The sequence below is a fragment of the Apaloderma vittatum genome, unplaced genomic scaffold (genome assembly GCF_000703405.1).
Source record: "Apaloderma vittatum isolate BGI_N311 unplaced genomic scaffold, ASM70340v1 scaffold4587, whole genome shotgun sequence".
NCBI lineage: Eukaryota > Metazoa > Chordata > Aves > Trogoniformes > Trogonidae > Apaloderma > Apaloderma vittatum.
The window spans coordinates 1-18,211 of NW_009726551.1; the positions used below are offsets into that span (position 1 = coordinate 1).

General features: G+C 38.3%; 1 protein-coding gene across 1 annotated transcript; it reads left to right on the forward strand.

Annotated features, from left to right (window-relative positions):
- Positions 1 to 501: 501 nt before the first annotated feature.
- IL18R1 (interleukin 18 receptor 1) lies at positions 502 to 14,066 on the forward strand (the record flags this gene model as incomplete). Its single annotated transcript, XM_009873319.1, has 9 exons — positions 502 to 742; positions 4,683 to 4,860; positions 6,479 to 6,629; positions 7,133 to 7,195; positions 8,850 to 9,006; positions 9,194 to 9,327; positions 10,724 to 10,885; positions 11,867 to 12,025; positions 13,666 to 14,066. Coding segments are annotated over 9 exons (1,646 nt in total), but the record flags the coding sequence as incomplete, so codon positions are not given.
- Positions 14,067 to 18,211: the final 4,145 nt, after the last annotated feature.

Consider the following 18,211-nt stretch of genomic DNA (forward strand, 5'->3'; position numbering starts at 1 on the left):
CCAAATCCTTTTCTTCAGGGCTACTCTCAACTCTCAAATCTAGCTACATAGTTTAAATTAAGAAAATAAGAAAACACAAGTGTTAACTCATAGGATCCATGCTTTCATTCAAACTATGTACGAAGAATTTCCCTTTCCATTTGTGACAGCTGCTTTACTGCAGAGTGAGACTCAGTTCTACCATTTGTGCCTATTTGATTCTGACACTGTTGGATCCACGTGAAAGAATCTTAGGGAACTGTCTCTTTTTTTTTAACCCTCATTTACCTTCTGGTTTTACTTGGGTGAGGTAGAATAAAGAATTGGAAAACCAAATTTTCCAGTAAGTATTACTGAAATAAGTAAACACTGCCAAAGCACTCTGCTGAAAGTAAGTTGCTTTATAAAAGACCAGCAAAAATATAAAAACAGCACAGCAAATCACTTTTAAAGATAGGCTTATGAGATTTTATGAAGAAGTAATTGGCTTCCTAATATATCCTTTCTCCTCATTCCCTGCAGAGAAGCTGTGTCCCCTTCGTGCCTCCATTGATGTGCTAGAAGGGGAATATTTTTTCCTTTGTTATCTTAAATCAGTGCAAGAACACTTTCAGAAGGAAGCATACACAATAAATTGGTATAAAGAAAATGCTGGAAAGCAGCAACTGATAAAGGAAAACCACAGAATTGTTTCCCAAATGAATTTTCTGGAGTTTTGGCCCGCTGAACTCGGTGACTCTGGGAATTACTCTGTCACTCACAGGTGGGTACACAAGCCATCTTGCCTTTGCACCTGTCTGTGAAGAAGCTAATTTCTTTGGCTTGCTTCGTATTGCTCGTGGCATCCACACAAAGGAGAGTGCAAGGAGCTACATTGTCCACGGTGTCATTTTCCACCTTATTTCACAATAAGCATCCAGGCAGACCTATAATATTTACAAATAGCTATAGCAAGCTGCAGCCTTTTAAAGGTTCTGCAAACGTTTTGATAAGGCAGGTAGCATTTCTGCTGGTTTGTGATTAATTACCTAGGCAAAATGAATGATAGGCAACTCTTCTGTCCACTGCTAAATAAAAGGAACCATTTGCTTGTCTTCTCCAACAGATTTATTCTTCCTTACTGTGTTGAGTGGATCTCACACTATGAGATCTGCCAAGTGGTCTAATTAATTGTAAAGTAAAGTAATAAACAGAGTGACATAGCCAAACTCTGGTTTCTGGACAAACTTTTGCGTGCTTGGAACCATTCAAAGGACAAATGAAACGACTGACTTTGATTTCTTACCACTATAGAAGATCATGAATCAAATGGAGAAATAAGGGCGGGCCTCAATTATTTGGTGGTAATCCTCACTAGACCACCATGAAAGACTAAAGGACTAAATCAATATTTTTCTGCATGGAGCTCTTATGACTAACTTGCACCAAAACTATAATTCAGCATTTACAACTGAAGCAATAATTAATTTTAAGCCAATTATTTTGCATATAATGATTTATGCTCTTCTCTACATAATATTTTAAGGTTCTGACTAACAATATGCAAGAGGTGAGAAGTGAAAATGATGTAACAATGTACTTATGGTGTATTTTTTTTTTTTGTGACTTAGAAAAGAATCAGAATTTTTCTGGTTAAAGCAGAATTGTCCTACCAAGACATAGCATAAATAGCTAGACTGTGCATGTGTGTGTTGCTGTGTTGCTGTGTGTTTGTTAGTATAGTGGGGTTACGGTATAAGTCCAGAAATGAATAGGCATCGCCTGTAAGTCTGAGTGTGTCCATCTTCAGCAACATTTATTGAAAATAAAGGATTTCATGTGTGCTTGTAGTGGGAGTGGTACGCAGAAAAACTGTGTCACTCACCTTTGGCAGAATTTCTAATTCATATTTTTTTTTCAGCCTATATCCTGTGGTTAACAAATGGAAAACCAGAATACAAAAAAGCAGGTCATCTGGTTGCTCTATCTTGGTGACCTTGAAACTTGAAACTTACACGTTCCTGAAAAAAGTTAAAATATAGAGATCCATGATAAGCATATGGCACAGTTTTAAGATCCTAATACTGCTCATTTTTTTCTATGTATTTAGAACAATTGGAATCAGTGGGAACACGTACATTTAGCGTTAATATTATAATTTGGAAGGCAAAGTGACCACTTCTTGCAGTATATTGAAATATTGAGATAGCACTGGCTTGTTGTAGTGAAATAGCAAAGGGATGGCTTAGAGCTAGCTATGTACCCAGTAAATTTGGTTTATATTCTCTAAGGGCTTTCACTTCCCTGTATCCTCCCTGGAGGCAAGTTCCATTTTCTGTTCCTCCCTGGTGGGTTTAGTCAGGGGGAGATGAAATGTTGTTAAGCCAGAAATGGTTTTGATCCCCACAAATTATTGCTAAAGAATCTCAGAAAGTGAAAACCAGGATAGAAATATAACAGCTCAGAATCTAGCAGTTTAAACAATATAACGCAACACCTTTTTTTTTTTTTTAAAATCACGCAATACAACAGATGAGTAGAAAATATATAAGCCAAATTCATCTTAGAGCACATATGCATGTTTTTGTCACATTCCAGGATGCTGCTGCTCCATGCCAGATTTTGACTCCTCAGGTGGAATATCTTGATCCACTTTGGGTGAAATCCTCTTATTTGTTTAAGTGATTTCACCAAATATGATCATAGCAGAAAGCCTCTGTGGAGTGACAGAGTGGAGGAGAACATATGGCTTTATTGATCTTTTTCTTCCACCTGTTGAATCTAGATGGTAAAATCACAAGTATTTTATGTTTAGATCTGTAATTACCTCACCAGCAGTATTCCGATATTAGTGTGACAGCTAATGGAATTAATTGAAAATAATGTTTATGTCTACACCTAAAATTATGTTAGGGATATTTTCTGTCAGGGAGAGAGAGAGGCCTTTCTGGGGATTATATTATAGGGTCCTAAGCATAGGTCATATAAACTGCACTCTAAAAGGGTGAATATTGACTGTGGTCCCACTGCTGACTGTGCTTAATAGCTCTCATTCGCATGTGTAAATGTGATGCTGAAGAATAGGTGAGAAGGACTCCACCCACCGTGAGTACCCATGCAAGTATATCTCTGATGGAAAAGCTTTGATAAGGCTTTTCCTGTTTATGACACCACAGTTGACTGATTGAGAAACCAAACCACTATGTTTTGATTTAGATAGTCAATTGCAATTATGAGTAATGAAAGTCTCAATCGAGTAAGGAGAACAAGGAGAACCTGTGTACGCTGAAAAAAAAGCTACAATGTGAACAGAGTGAGCAAAATACGTAAATACATCTGCTTGGGGAGCTTAAAAATTGAAAAAAAAAGACCCAAAACTTGGTCTAAATTAATTGTATAAATGAGGTCCTAACAGTTCTGAACCTTTTCACTGTAAAAGGCATGTCAGTCAAGAATGTTATTTAGGATGGTACACTAGTCAGGCTAACTTCTCTGTTTCAGTTGCTTTGTCCCCTTAGGCCTTCTCATCGAAATCATTCTTGACTAGTTTCAGTTCTTTTGGGAACAAATCCTTTCCTTCCTCTTGGAGACAGAAAAATTCAAATATATTTATGAAGCTATGACTGACACTGGAGGGAAGTGCTCTATGATTGCTGCTTTTGTCTTTTCAGACCCTAATTGTTCAGTAAAAAAAGAGAGCTCTATGCACTAATTGCAGAATCTCACCCCTTAGTTTACAGCAGCATACGACTTTCTCTTAAGCCCTAACTTTACCAAAGTTAGGCCAGCTTTGCTGAATTTAAGCCAGAAGTCCTCCAGCTTCTTTTCCCTTGGTAGTCACACATTTGGACATATCCAGCAACTCACATCTATAATCTGGTTCTTTAGAAGAAGATGTGGACAGAACATAGTAGATATCTGAATGGTGATGGTCAGCTCCTAGATATTCAGAAGAGATTATTTTGAGCATATTCACCTGATCTTTTAGAGATACTGCATGGGAAATGATGACTCTAATTTAGAAGAAGCAGTCCCTGGCTTTTACAGTCAACTTGGGGTGGACAGCTGCTGTAGATCTCTGATCAGTGCAGTGAAAGACAAGGACATGAATCCTTTCCAAAATGCCTTGCTTTGCAGACATTCTTGAATCCGTAAGTGATTCTGTAATTCATGAGACTTGTGTAGTGTAGAAATATTTCCAAAAATGTTGGTGACTATCTCCACAGTATCAAACAATGAATAATGTTGCTTTTAGAACAATAGTGGATTTGCCCGTCCTAATTTTGACATATTTTACAAGCATATTTTCCCAGTTGCTATTTTAAACCTTAGCTATGCATAGGGGATTAAACCTGCTAAATCATTAGCTGATTCAAGCTCCTAAAACTCTTTTCTGCTCATTCGTAACTATATATGATGCCGCAGACTGCTGCATCCTTGTTCTGATCCATATAGCATATATTGCCACATTTCATGGATATAACGGTGTTGTTAAATGTTGCGATAGGTGGTTTAGTTTAGATAACCTCTTTTGTTATGACAAATAACACGTATTTTGGGGTGGAAAAGTAATAAAGGGGAATATAAATAATTAGGTCACTGTAGATTTACTTTTAACGTAACAGATGTGTTAGAGAAATTCTTTTTATTTTATTGTGTAATTCATTAAGCTACAGTCCTTTAAAAATGTCCTAAATCTGATTTTGCTAATTTCTTTTTTACAGCGATGGAAACCAAAATTTCACAAAACAAAAGTGGACCTTGAATGTACTTGAAAGAAATAAAAGCAGCTGTTTTAACAAAAATCATTTAACTACAGAAATTGGACATGCTGGAACTGGTCATTCACTGAAATGCAGTGATTTGTCTGTCAATGAAAATGACAGCATAACATGGTACAAGGTAATTATCGAAACGGTGTCACTCAAATCATAACCTATAGAAACAGAATACCTGATTGCAGAAAAAGTGGATTACAAACAAATTTTTAAAAAGCACCTACAAACCTTTTAAAGCCTTAATTTGTCAGGTTAATAGGGAAAAAAATGGGCAGATATACAAAAGGAAGCTTTTATTAATAAAGTGGTATTTTGGGATGGTAAAAGATCTGATGTGCATGCTTGTTTTCTGATTTAGCCAACAGCTGGTTTAGCTAGCGGCTGCTTTGCTGGTACAGATATTATCCTGACACAAAATGAGGTGCCCAGATGTTTGTTTTACAATTGGCATGTTCTTGTGAAATAATCGCAAACTTTTAAATTTTGCTCTTTCTGAACACTTTTTACAAAATATGTAAAAGATCCAGTTCCGTTCATTTTAGACAAATCATTAGTCTCTCTGGAGGCTTTTGCCAGAGCACAGATGACAGCTGTGTAAGCACCTGTAGCTGTTGTGTGTTGCGCTCAGCCATTAGATGAAGAGTCCCAAACAGCTTTCTTCCATCCTGCCCCTGTGCATTGCCTTATTCCTCTCAGGCATCCTGGCTGGATTAACGGACCCTCCTTGCTCCATGTTGAGTCAGTTTCAGGAAGGGATTTTGGCAGCTTAAGTATGGGCATCTGGATTCTGCGTGGCAGAATGAGCCACAGCCCCGCTTCCTCGTCCTTCAGGACCTGGGTGCATAGGACCATTGATGGGTAGGGCCGTAGGGGGATATGTTGTCCTCAGTAAAGGACCATACATACCCCAGACTGACCTCTCTCATGGCTAACCTGAGTATACTGATGCCTAATACTTTAATGCCTGATACTGCGTGAGACAGATGAAAGAGCCATCCCTGAATCTAAATATCCTTTGGCACTCAGTTGGGTGAACATTTTCAAAGCCTCCCTATGACACTCTAAGCTGAGATAAAACAGGGATGGTCACACATGCCTGATAGTAAGCATATCCGTAAAAAAGAAAGCCTGATAGTAAGCATATCTGTTCAGGAATTGTCCATTCCTTGGACAAGTTCCAGCAGTGATCATTTTCCTTCTTGATCTAAGGTAATTCAAACCAGAATCAAATATTGCTGTTTTCAAAGGATATTTCACTTTGCTGCACTATGAATATAAAAAAACCCCCCACAACAAACCAGTTTGTTTTGGAGGACAGGGAGAGTGAGCAAATGTGAGTCCAACTCTTGTTACCTTCTGAAATGTTCACTTTTCCTACTACTGAGGCATTTTGCTTTAATGTGAAAGGTCCTCATAAGTCCAAAAACCTTTTGGCCACAAGCAGGTGACACTTAAATATCCAAACTACTGTTTGGAAAAAAATAAATTTCTGATGCAGCATTTTCATATTCAGATGCTTATTCAGAGTTTCAGTGCTCTCAGATTCTAATAGGTTAAATGTTCAAATGTTGCATTTAAGTGGCCGTGACTCAAAATTGGGCCCCCACATCTTCTGGGCCAGGTAAATGTCGTTGAGACAGAGAAAGAGTGATAGCGACAATCTGAAAAATAATTTTTAACTTCTTCAAAGTTTTGAATGTGTGTTTACTACAGAATAGTATTTTCTCTCTTTATTGATGCAGGACTGTAAGAACTATGAAAATGAAACAGGGAGGGAACTGGATTTTAAAACCTTGACAGTGCAGCACTCTGGGATATATACCTGTAAAATTTTAATCAGTCATGAAGGAAAGATATATTACAGCACAAATACAATTAAGCTGGTAGTAGAAGGTAAGAAAGCATTCTAAAATTTTGAAACATGCTATTTGTTTCTCTTCACTACAGAGATTTTTAATTACAATTCTCATTTAATAAATACATACAAGTGTGATCAAATACAGCAATCTGAATGATTTCACAGTAATTTCTAAAATAAAAAAGCAGCTTAAGAAGTTTATATGACATATTACCAATTTTGGAAATTTAATATGTTGTCCCTGCAGTTTTATTTTTTTCAAAACTAGCTGTTGTAAGTCATGCAAACTTACTAAGATTTCTGAGGAAGAGTCTTTCCAACTACTGTAAGTTGTGTGCTGAACAGATATACATACGAAAAAATTCAGCAGGGCATATTGTGTTTTAAACTACTTAATAATGCAAGAGTCCACATTAAATGGAATTAATTAAATGGCATGTAGGTGATTAGTTTTAGAAATAAAGTAAATGTGTAATTTTTACTGTGCTAGAATGTAAGTAAGCTGCTACTTCAATAGCAATGCTTCTTTTTATTGTAGATGCACCAGAGGCTGTAACTTTGGAGATAGTTGGACGCAATGAAGAAACTGAAACAGAAATAGGTACAAAATTAATACAACAGTCTTTGTAGTAGCTACTGTGTGGATATGCTTTTGTTCTGATCTCTTTAAGATTGATGGTCTGATTAAGTGTAATCAGACTAAGAACTGTCTCTGCACTAGTCTGTATCTGAAATCTTTATATCTGGTTGTGTTTTGCCTAGTATATTTCCTGACTGATACACATGTACACTAAATGCACCCTTTTGCAGAAGGAGAAGCTGAGGTTGCTTCTGTGACCAGCAAGAAAAGTGTCGGTGATGATAAATCATCTCTCCATGGCTTTCTTTTGTAGATAGAGAACCCCAGGAAGCGATGTGTGAAAGATAACTGGTTTGTTCAGCAAACAGCAGTAATGAGTAATCCTCTTAATAGCTGGTGGAATTGAGGACTTTATTCTGCAGGGAAATGAGAAGTGTGAGGGCTGGCAGTCCTAACAATGTGAACATGAGGATCTGTTACTGCTGCAAAGAATTGGCTGAACTGTCAAAACCCAAGACCTTAACTATGCTTCTAGCTGGGAGAGGATTAGATAACCTGATTTGTAGAATTTACACAGTGTTGGACGGGATACAGGATTTTGTGATTGAGGCTGTAACTGCTTTTTAAAACCAGAAATTTATTCATCTTGTTCCTCTCTTCTGCCTGAGGGTTTCTCCCATCTGGTTACACAGTCCTTTCTTTCCAAGCCTGAAAAAATCAGACCTCTTCTGTTGCTCATATATGTATCTCATTTGCTCAGCTAGAATCTCAAATTCTAATTTTGCCTCCTTCCTACAAATACCAGTTAGTAGATGCTTTTTCCAATGGTAGTACCCCAATCCTATGATGCCCCATGTCTCCCAACCTCCTTCAGTACACCTGCCCCGAACAATTCTTCCCACTTGCTGTGCTTGTCCCATCCCTTAGAAGGTAGCAGGGTTCAACATCAAATGATTATGAATAACCTGTCTTCCATCTCTTATCTGCCATGATAAGATCATTTGATAAGGTCATTGAACTACCTTCTAAGTGATGAGACAGATGGCATGGTGGAGAGTGAAGGGAATTTTGGATGTGCTACGTACATAGTCTTTCCTACCTGTCGTCGTTTCGATGATGTTCTATAATATTTCCCTGAAAATAGCTGCTGTGTCTAGTGAAAAAGAGTCGCAAGGCAGCTGATACTAGAAATTTAGATCTGTGTTTCAATCTGTGCAACTGTGATTTGGATTTCTACGGTCTGAATCTAAGATGGGCAGTCCTTCACCTGGATCCTGCTTTAACGTGTTTTAATGGGAAGCATCCACTCTGATAAATCTTCAGAGGTCCATTTGTAATATGTACCCTTGGAGAATTCCTGGGCAGGCCTCACTTACTGGAAAGCATTGGTGCATGATGGTCTGATCAAGAACTAAAATCCGCTGGATGTGATGGTTTATCTGTGAGAAAGCAGTGGGTGACTGAATCTGCAACAGGGTGCCACAGAATCCTCCCTGGGCAAGGTTGCCAAAGCCACCACCAGTGCAGGTATAACATCATAAATATCATGCAGGGCCTACAAGGTCCAGAAAGGAGCACAGCTCATGGGATACATTGCCTGGTAAGCTGGCATTTTACTGGATCGTGAATGTGAACGTTACTCCTGACTAGATCTTCCCATGTTATGTTTTTTTAGGAAAAGAGGAGATACTCAATTGCACAGGTTACTTGGGTTATTATATGGAAGAAGACGCCAGCCTCTACTGGTTAATTAATCAAACATTTCCAGAAAAATGCACAGATATCCCTGAGGATGAACCCTCCATATGTGAAGAAGAGTTCAAAAAATTGCAGTAGGTTTCTTGAAAATACTGCGTTTTTGTTTGTATGTGATAATGTCCTGGACTTTGTGGAACTGGAAATTCAGTAAGACTTCAGCCTGAGGCTGAGAAGGCTTAGAACCTTTTCCTTGAAATCTACCTCTCAGCTGATTGTAGGTTTCTGTAAAGATTGTGTTGCTAACACCATTCTTTGCTGCAGGTTGGGAAACAAGTTCTATGTCACAAGGCTACTACGGATAAAAAAAGTAACAGATGAGGACATGCACCATAATTTCACCTGCGTGTTGCAAACTGATGAAAGAACACAAATAAAAATAGTGAAACTGAAGAAAGGTATGGTATAATCTATCAATTATACATCTTGCATATAACTGTGAGTTATGCCAGTCTTCTGAGCCACAAGAACTGATCTCAGAACTTCTCTCCAAACGTGGCTCTGTGCTTATGAAGGCCCTGATCTCTCTAGTGTTGGACCTAACAACTCCCTGGGTGAATTCTCCTTCTCCGAGGCAGGGACAGCAGGGGTTGCTGCTACATCTGCTAGAGCAGCTGTGTGAGGGCTCCAGGGTTCAAACGCTGCTGCTGTGGACACAGCTGGGGAGGCTGTGCAATGCTCTGGCTGACAGATCCCTTGGTAGCGCTTGATCAGACCCTATGACAGAGTGTTCCCTGTGCTCTCCTACTCATCAGATTGGTGGGATCACAGGGGTTAACTAACCGAAGCTTGGTGCAGCCCAGAGTCTGTTGTTTGGGTCTCTTTGGTTATGAAACAGCTTTTTCTAAAATGAAAATCTGATGTTTGGGTTGTTTTTGTGGTGGTGTGGATTTTTTTCTTCTTCTCTTTTTTTTTTTTTTCTCCCCTGGAAAGGTCAATCTTTTATATTCTTGATAATGCCTGAAATGTTCTGGCTGGTGGTTTATCTCTTGTCAGGGACTCTATCGTTCTAGTTATGGAAAGCTGTCCTCTACCATATAGTAATACTTCATGTTTATAGTCCAGACAGCCTGGAAATTCATGGCAAATGGGCGTTTCCTTCTTGTTTTCCATCTCTCTCAGACCTTTCCAAGCTTTACAAGGTGGAAATATGTGAAAATAGACTAAACACAATGCATATAAAAAAGCAGGTGAAATACAGACTACAGCAGGAGAGACTTTACAGTGCCTTCATAAACACATCACAGAGATTTAAGGTTTAAACTCTTTATTTGGATCAAAAAAGACAAAGATAACAGAATAATAGTTAAAGCGGGGGAAGCCTGAAAGAGACTAGAGGTAAAAGAAAAAGCAACAATATTGTTCAGAGAGGTTAAAGACTGTTACAGATGGACTGAGGGAGGGGTGAAATGCAGAGAATAACAGGAAATAATAAAGAACTTGAAGAAAACTCATCACAGAAGTGAGTGACCGTCAGTTTGGGATGCTACATATCCATGAGAATCTGTAATGTCAGTCTTGACCTGGCATACAGTTCCTTTATCTGTGTGGAGGACGTGTGAACAAGTGCAAGATTGTTTCTCCAGGTTTTAGAGTAATCCATGTTCTGTAGTTCTTCCCCATTTCAGGTCAAATGGCATGTCTATGTGTTTGAATTATTAGCAGGAAAGGATTCACATCAACATTATGACTTCTTGGGGAATGATTTTAAGATTCCATCAGTATTGGATACAATAACCTTGTCATATAATACTCTTTGTTATGGTTATAATTTCTTGTGTTTCTGTTTTACAGGGAACACCCGAGATCTGCCTATGCACATGTTTACAATAGGAATGGTCCTTGCTATATTATTTTCATGTGTTGCTGTAGCTGCAGTGTTTGTCTGTGTGATGTTTAGAGTCGACTTAGTTCTATTCTACAGGAACATAAGCAGAAGAGATGACACTGATGATGGTACGACTTGGCCAATGTTGACATTGAAATAAGTGTGTTGATTAAAAAATAGTTTCTGGTAGGTTCTACAGAGCAATGATCTTTGAGGAAGAGACAGTCAGTCCAGGAGTTTTGTGAGTAGAAACAGCAAAGACTATGTAAAAGAGAACTTGATGGTCAGGTGCTAAAGTGAGTTTGTTAAACACCTGGGGCAGTAACAGCAGATAAAGTGAAGAACCTGCCTCTAGAGCAGGTAGTGCAAGTTACAGATTCTGTTCAGATGCACTCTGTTTGGCTGTATTCTTCATCACAAAAGTTGATGAAGGTGGAGAAGTTTACAATTATCAATCTGTAAAGAGGATGATCATTCTGGCAGGTTGGCAGAAATCTGGTTTCACCTCACTGATGCTCTTCAGCGAGGTGAAGTTTAAAATGCTTCCTTGACCAAAGAGGTCATTGCAATTTGTGGGTTTGTCACTAAATGCACTTAAGGAGAGCACACTATTAGTATCTTACCAGGCAGTATCACTGCAACCTTCACTTAAGGAGCAAGTGAAGGTATGCTTCCTGGCCACACAGGAACGTGTCCAAGTGCATTTTGAAAGTCTCCAGAGAAGGAGACTCCACAACCTCTCTGGGCAGCCTGTGCCAGTACTCTGTCACTCTCACAGTAAAGAAGTTTCTCCTCATGTTGAGGCAGAACTTGATCACAGATGTGACTTTAACTGGTTAAATGAATCTGATTTTTTAAAAAAACCACCTCTAAGTAGAAAGGATATGTTATTTTGAAATATTTGCCAAATAAAATCAGAATCTGTTGTATCAAATTTAAAATTTTTCAGGATTTTTTGTTGTTGTTTGAAGACTGTTTGGAGTACCAAAGGAAAGAGCAGGAGTTTCTAGATTGCTACTGAAACAATAACTTTGAAAACCAGAATGGTGCATCAGATATTGTATTTTTAATGTTTGCTAACAAGACAACAACTGGTGATTTCTTTCCAGATGGAAAGGTATATGATGCATTTGTGTCTTACCTGAAAGATTGCATTTCACCTACTGAAGAAGAGAGAGAATTTGCTTTGAAGATATTACCCATGATATTAGAAGAAAACTTTGGGTACAAGTTGTGTATATTTGAGAGGGATATATCCCCTGGAGGAGGTAAGTGTATTGAATATTTTTTTCATTAAATAGGCACATCTTTTTCACACAAAGGTAAAAGTCTGTGGTTAGAAGGATTTTTGTCAAATGTGTTGTGCATTGAAATGCTGCATTTTTTATTTAATCTAGACAACATGCATGCAAAGTTTGTATGTATACATTTTATAGAAATACTTATGAATCCATATACACATACACACATACATATCTTTAATTGCACAGAACCAAGATGAACAGGTGAAAAATCTGTCAGGGAGGAAGTTAAGGTGAGAAGAGAGATGATGTCAGATGTTTCACAGTTATAGTGCTCTTGCTCTGCTTTTACTGAAAGCAGGTTCCTATGAATGAACTCACATTTATTGCACAGAACAGTTGGTGTCTCTGGCACTAGTTATTCGCAGGTAACTTGCATGTTTGCTGTATCTTCAGTGTGGTGATTGAAACCATTTTGTGAATGTAATTTGTGTCATAATGAAATAGAAATCAGAATGTGCAATTCGGCTTCTTTAAATCACCTATGGATAGAGGGCCTTTTGCAGATGTTGGAAAAAAAATACTGTGGGGTTCCATCTAGTGCAAAGATCTAGTTGAGGAATAGGATATAATTGTTAAAAACAATGAGTCTCATCATTCGTACGCATTCCTGACATTTTTCTAACTCAAAGAGGTCCCAGAGTTCGTCCAAGCCATTTTTTTCTAGTTACCCTCTCGCCTTAGGTATTAAAAAAATGCTTTCTGAAGTGTTCAGTCTGATTCTTTCAATAGTTTTAGCTTATTTCCTTGCAATATTTTTAGCTTATTTCATTTTCTCCGGTCTGAACCATTGTGAATACGGAAACAAAAAAAAAGTATTTCCCTCTAGTTACAGGAACCTTCGGTGTGTTGACATACACTTGTCAGCCTCCTTCTTTTCTAAGTTTCTCTCTTCTTTAGGTTACTCATGCAGTTTGCTTTGCTTTTCCTTACAAGGCATGCTTTCTAGATGTCTGGTCTCTGTAGACCTTGTCCCATGGTGTTGAAGCAAGTGCAGCAAGTTGTGCATGAGGATTCAGCTCAGTGTATGGATGTTTGGAGGGTGTCACCATTTGAGTTCATTCATCAACTGACATGACAAAAGCCAGGAATGTAAACCAGTTGAAATACATTTTGCCATTACATGCTAGTCTTCTCAACCTTGGATTACTGGCAGTAAATTTGGGCATTCAGTGACGTAAAGGAAGGAGTATCCTGAGGCTTAATGAATCTTTGGAGAGAGGTTGCTGTTGGTCACTTTCTGTGGAAGCACTCCAGTGGTATCTATCACCAAAAAGCAAAGAGATGTCTGGTTGGAGGAAAAATGAATTCTGCTGTCATGATGTGACTACTGACAGACAGCTGTCTAGGGCAGCTGGATATTGTATTAGGCTTTTGTCTGCAGGCTTTTGTCTGCTCCAGAGAACAAGCTTTGACCATAGCTGAGCTCATTTCTGCAAACTCTTAATCTGTAATGCATATTAACCTATTCATAGGGACAGGATGCTTACATGCTGTCAGTTTTTAAGGGGATCATTTTTGGTACATGAGTGATTGTTAAAGGATAAGTTGATTCAGTGTCTACTCTTTCAATTTAGTTTAATAACACGTTTATCTTTAATTTGCAGCAATTGTTGATGATATCCATTCATTCATTGACAAAAGCCGAAGATTAATCATTATACTGAGCCAGAACTACGTTTCTGACAGAGCCATATACGAACTTGAGAGCGGACTTCATAAAGCCCTAGTTGAAAGAAAAACTAAGATCATATTAATTGAATATATGCCTATAAGTGACTACAATTTCTTGCCAGAATCATTATCTCTCTTACCATCAAAGAGGGTTGTGAAGTGGGAAAAGGATAAATCCCTTCCTGTGAATTCCAGATTTTGGAAGAACCTTCGGTACTTGATGCCAGCGAAACCTACCAAGATAGACTCCAAAGGGCACTATAATAATCTTGCCCTAGGCTTAGATGAGGCTCAACCATGGACTGAGGGCTGTGACTTTAATGCAGTTGTATAACAATTCCGGAGACAGAAGATGCAGCAGAAAACTGTGCATTTTGCTGATTAATAGAAAACACAAACTGCACACTTACTTTGGGAAGATACTTGTCATAAGAGGCCAAGCCTGAAATATGAGAAAAATGTAGAAATTGTTACAGTGGCTAAGATGATGTAAATCCCAATGCTAAATTCTGTCCCAGATAGAGCTTCCTCAGAAATATGCAAAAGGAGCAGAAACTTCATTCTGCTTAGAATTTACCACATGGCCAAAGCACAATGCAAAACACTTCGACTTCACATTTTCCAATAATGTAGAATGATATTAGTTTACACTTGCATACATTTTGAGATCCCTCAATAAATATATCAGTCTTAGCAAAGTATTATTTTTTAGATGCTCTTTGTTTTGTATTTTGGTATTTCATGCTCTGTGCTTGGGAGCAGACCCAAAAGGCTCCCGCCCAAGACAGCTTGGCATGCAGGATTTGGAAAATATCAAGCAGAAGAATCAAGTGAAAAAAAGAGAAAAGGAGGTTAGAAAGAGCAGGGCAGATGTGGTTTGGTCTAATAGTATTCATTATTGAGTTGTATGTGGTCCAGACAAGCCAAGTGGGAGTGATTTGGAGTAATGGTGAAGACTGTCTCCACACTCCTATTTCACTGAGAATACTGTAAATGCTCATTTTGGCAGGGAGGATGGGGTAGAGATAGTAGTATTTTGTCCATGGACACTGATATCTACGTCATACCCTGAGCTGGCTTCAGCACAGGTATATAGCAGATTTATGTGAAAATGAGCTATTTGGTATGTACATATACTCTTAAACCTTTGGAATGCTTAGTTTTATTTTTTAAAACAACGTTAGTAATATCATTCAAAACCATGGTAATCCTCCCTTATTATTAGCTGCCTGGCAGAAGATATTGATCTGACAGAAATTTGTGGATGAAATGGAACCGTTTATTCTTCTAGTACCAGTGGGGAGACATCAATGAAGAATCATTTTGGAAGATTTTCTGTCAGTTTACTAGGACACTATCAACGTCCAGGCGACTCTCATCACTGTCTTGATTCAACTAACTTTAGTTCTGAGGAGGCATCTCTTTGATGCTGACAATTCATGCAGCTGTAGTGGAGGAGCTCTGTTGCCTTCTCAGTGTACTTGAGAAGACAAATGTGGTGCTGGGTGTCCTGATGATGTCTCAGGATTCATGAAAATTAAATACCTTGTTGTTTGTCGAACATCCTGTAATCAAGCACAGTTTCTGATAGATGTTTGAGTAAAAGTAAAGGCTAAATGTGAATTTACAAAGCAAAGACAACACAGTTGCCAGGTTAACATGCGGATGAAAAGGAACAGAGGAGTAAGTCACACATCTGTGATGTCCTTCAGGTCAGCTCCAAGAGGTTTCCCTCTTCCTATCAGGCAACTAAAGAGCTATTGAAACGTGGTACTTAGGCAAAAGCTTTTACTGAAGAACATTTCTGCTCTGCAGATATATGTGTCTTTACATTTCCAAATCTTTCTCAAAGTTCAATTTTAACATTCTCCTGCAGGACTAATCATAGAATCAATCATAGAATGGTTAAGGTTGGAAGGGACCTTGAAGATCATCTTGGTCCAATCATCCTGCTGTGGGCAGGGACACCTCTCTCCCACCAGACCAGGTTGCTCCAAGCCCCATCCAACCTGACCTTGAACACTTCCAGGGAGGGGACATCCACAGCCTCCTTGGGCAACCTGTTCCAGTGCTTCACCACTTTCGCGGCGAAGAATTTTTTCCTTATATCTAGTGAAAATCTACCCTCTTGCAGTTTCAGGCCATTGTCCCTTGTCCTATCACTAATGACTGCCCCTACTTCAGAAATATCATTGGACACACTGGGCACATCTATTTCTTGGCCAAGTAGCTGACAGAAAAGTTAGAAATTTTCCTGATACTTAATGGAGGTGTTAAACTTTCTCCTCAGCCACATAGTTTTTCACATTCTGTTATCAATGTATTGCCTAAAAGCATAAAGTGTCAAATGTGTTATACTACACATGTAAATAGGGATAGTATACGTGGTTTGTTAAAAGCTTTGGACTGAACCTACTCTCTATGAGAATCAGCCGCTATAAATTGAGATTGAATTTGCCATGAATGCCCCCTCATCTCAGCTTTGGGAGATGATGTGACTGCATATACCTGCTATACTACTTTAAGTTGTACCCTGAAGATTGTGAGACCATATAGAATTTGACCATACTGAGGTTTTACAGAACAACGGAGGACTATACATAAGAAAGTTTGAAAGCTAAATGGCATTATCTCCAAAGTTGTTTGCTGGCAAAGCAGATATTCCAATGTAGTACAACAAACTACTCAATATCTGTAAAAGGGCAGGTATTTTTGCACAGAATAGTATTGTGACACAGTCATTTAATCTTTATGACTGATCTTCACTGTCTGTGCAGTAGTAAAGTGAGACAAGTGAAATTAAGGATATGTATATTCCTATTAACACCAGATGTTGTTCTTACGGCTCTTATGTCCTAAATTATTGACTTTGATTAGGGTTTGGAAATTCCTGCTTTCTGTTTACTAATCCTTAGACAAAAGGAGCTGCTAACATGACTTTTATAGATTGCATTTGTATTGATTTGCCAGATCATGTATACGTCAATTTATAGGTGAACTCATGTGATAGTTGGTTTGAGGTAATGGGCCATTTCAGTGATTTATATTACATTTTTTTGCTCTATTTTTTTACTTAATAAAACTATTTCCCCTTCTCTGCATCTATGGCTTCCATTTTTGCTGCAGTTAGACAGCAGTAAGTGTCAAAAATCAAACCTACATCAAGAAGAAAAGTACAAGTAAAAGCAAGAGCATTGTTAGACCTGCTCTCCAGAAACAATAAATGTCTCATTTGTAATGTAGAAAAAATTAAACAAAGCCATGTCCAAAAAAGCAACTGGAATATGTAAATTCCCAGAGGAGGATGCAGATGGGAACAGTGAGGAGACAGCTGTTGTAAGTCACCAGCCTTGAAGATTCTTGTCTCTCTTGCACAAACTACAACATAGTACTGTCTGTGAGAGCATAGTCTCTGTCTGCATTTATTTTTTAGTATACTTGGTTGACCACTTTCTGTGACATAAAATGCAGGCTGGAATAAAAAGAGTTAACAAATAAATCTTGTCTGCTGATAATTTGAACATAAATGTTAGGAAGAGTTGAGACTGTTATATATGGCATCAGCACCATAGTGCAGCCCCATATAAGCGCCTAGAAAAGGAGAAGGTCTGAGAATTATGGTCGTCCATGTGCCCTCTCCTGCGTGTCTACCTTTGGTGTTTGTATCCGTTCTGGAGAGGCTCTTGAATCAAAGGAGTCCTTCCAAATGGACACCATGTCTAGTTCCACATCCATAATTTCTTCCTACCACAAGCACTTCTGTTCTTCCATTATCATTTGCATTCTTTATGGAGACATGAGGAAAGGTAGAACCTGTGAAACAGGGGTAAACTCCTCCGAGTAGCTGTGTCACTCTATATTCAGGCTTAAGGAGAAATCCTACCTCTTCCATCTTTCTCTAGATTTTAAAGAAAGCAGGAGATTTGCAGAAGGGCTGGAGGAAATCTACTGATTTCTGCACGTAACATGTAGAACTCTGGACTATTATCAGTAGATTTCTGGACTCAGGTCATTAAAGGCCCCTAAAAAATGCCAAGAAAATAAAGATTTTCAGGTATGAAGATAGATGAACGAGTTTGGCCTGGAGAGTTACTATAGAACTGATTTTATTTATTCAAGTGGCACTTTTCTATCTTGATTTCTCAGAAGAAGTGAAAAAAAAAGTTTTTCTTTTTAGAGATAACTATAGTCTGGCTGGCACAGAAGAGGTAACTTCTACATTATTAAATCCTATATATATTTGATAAAATGTCGCCTTACTTAATGAAATGCTTGTTATGCAGCTGAAAAATATTCAGTGTTTTGAAAAAGAAAATGTGATTGCATGTTTGAGAAGTAGTTTTGTGATTGGATAAAATGCCTGAATGAAACAGTAGTTACCAAGCTTTCTGCACTAGCCACAAGTTACATAAAATAGAAATCGGAAAAAAGGCTCCACAATAATCTATTTTAGTTTTGATCAACTCATGAGAGTTTCCT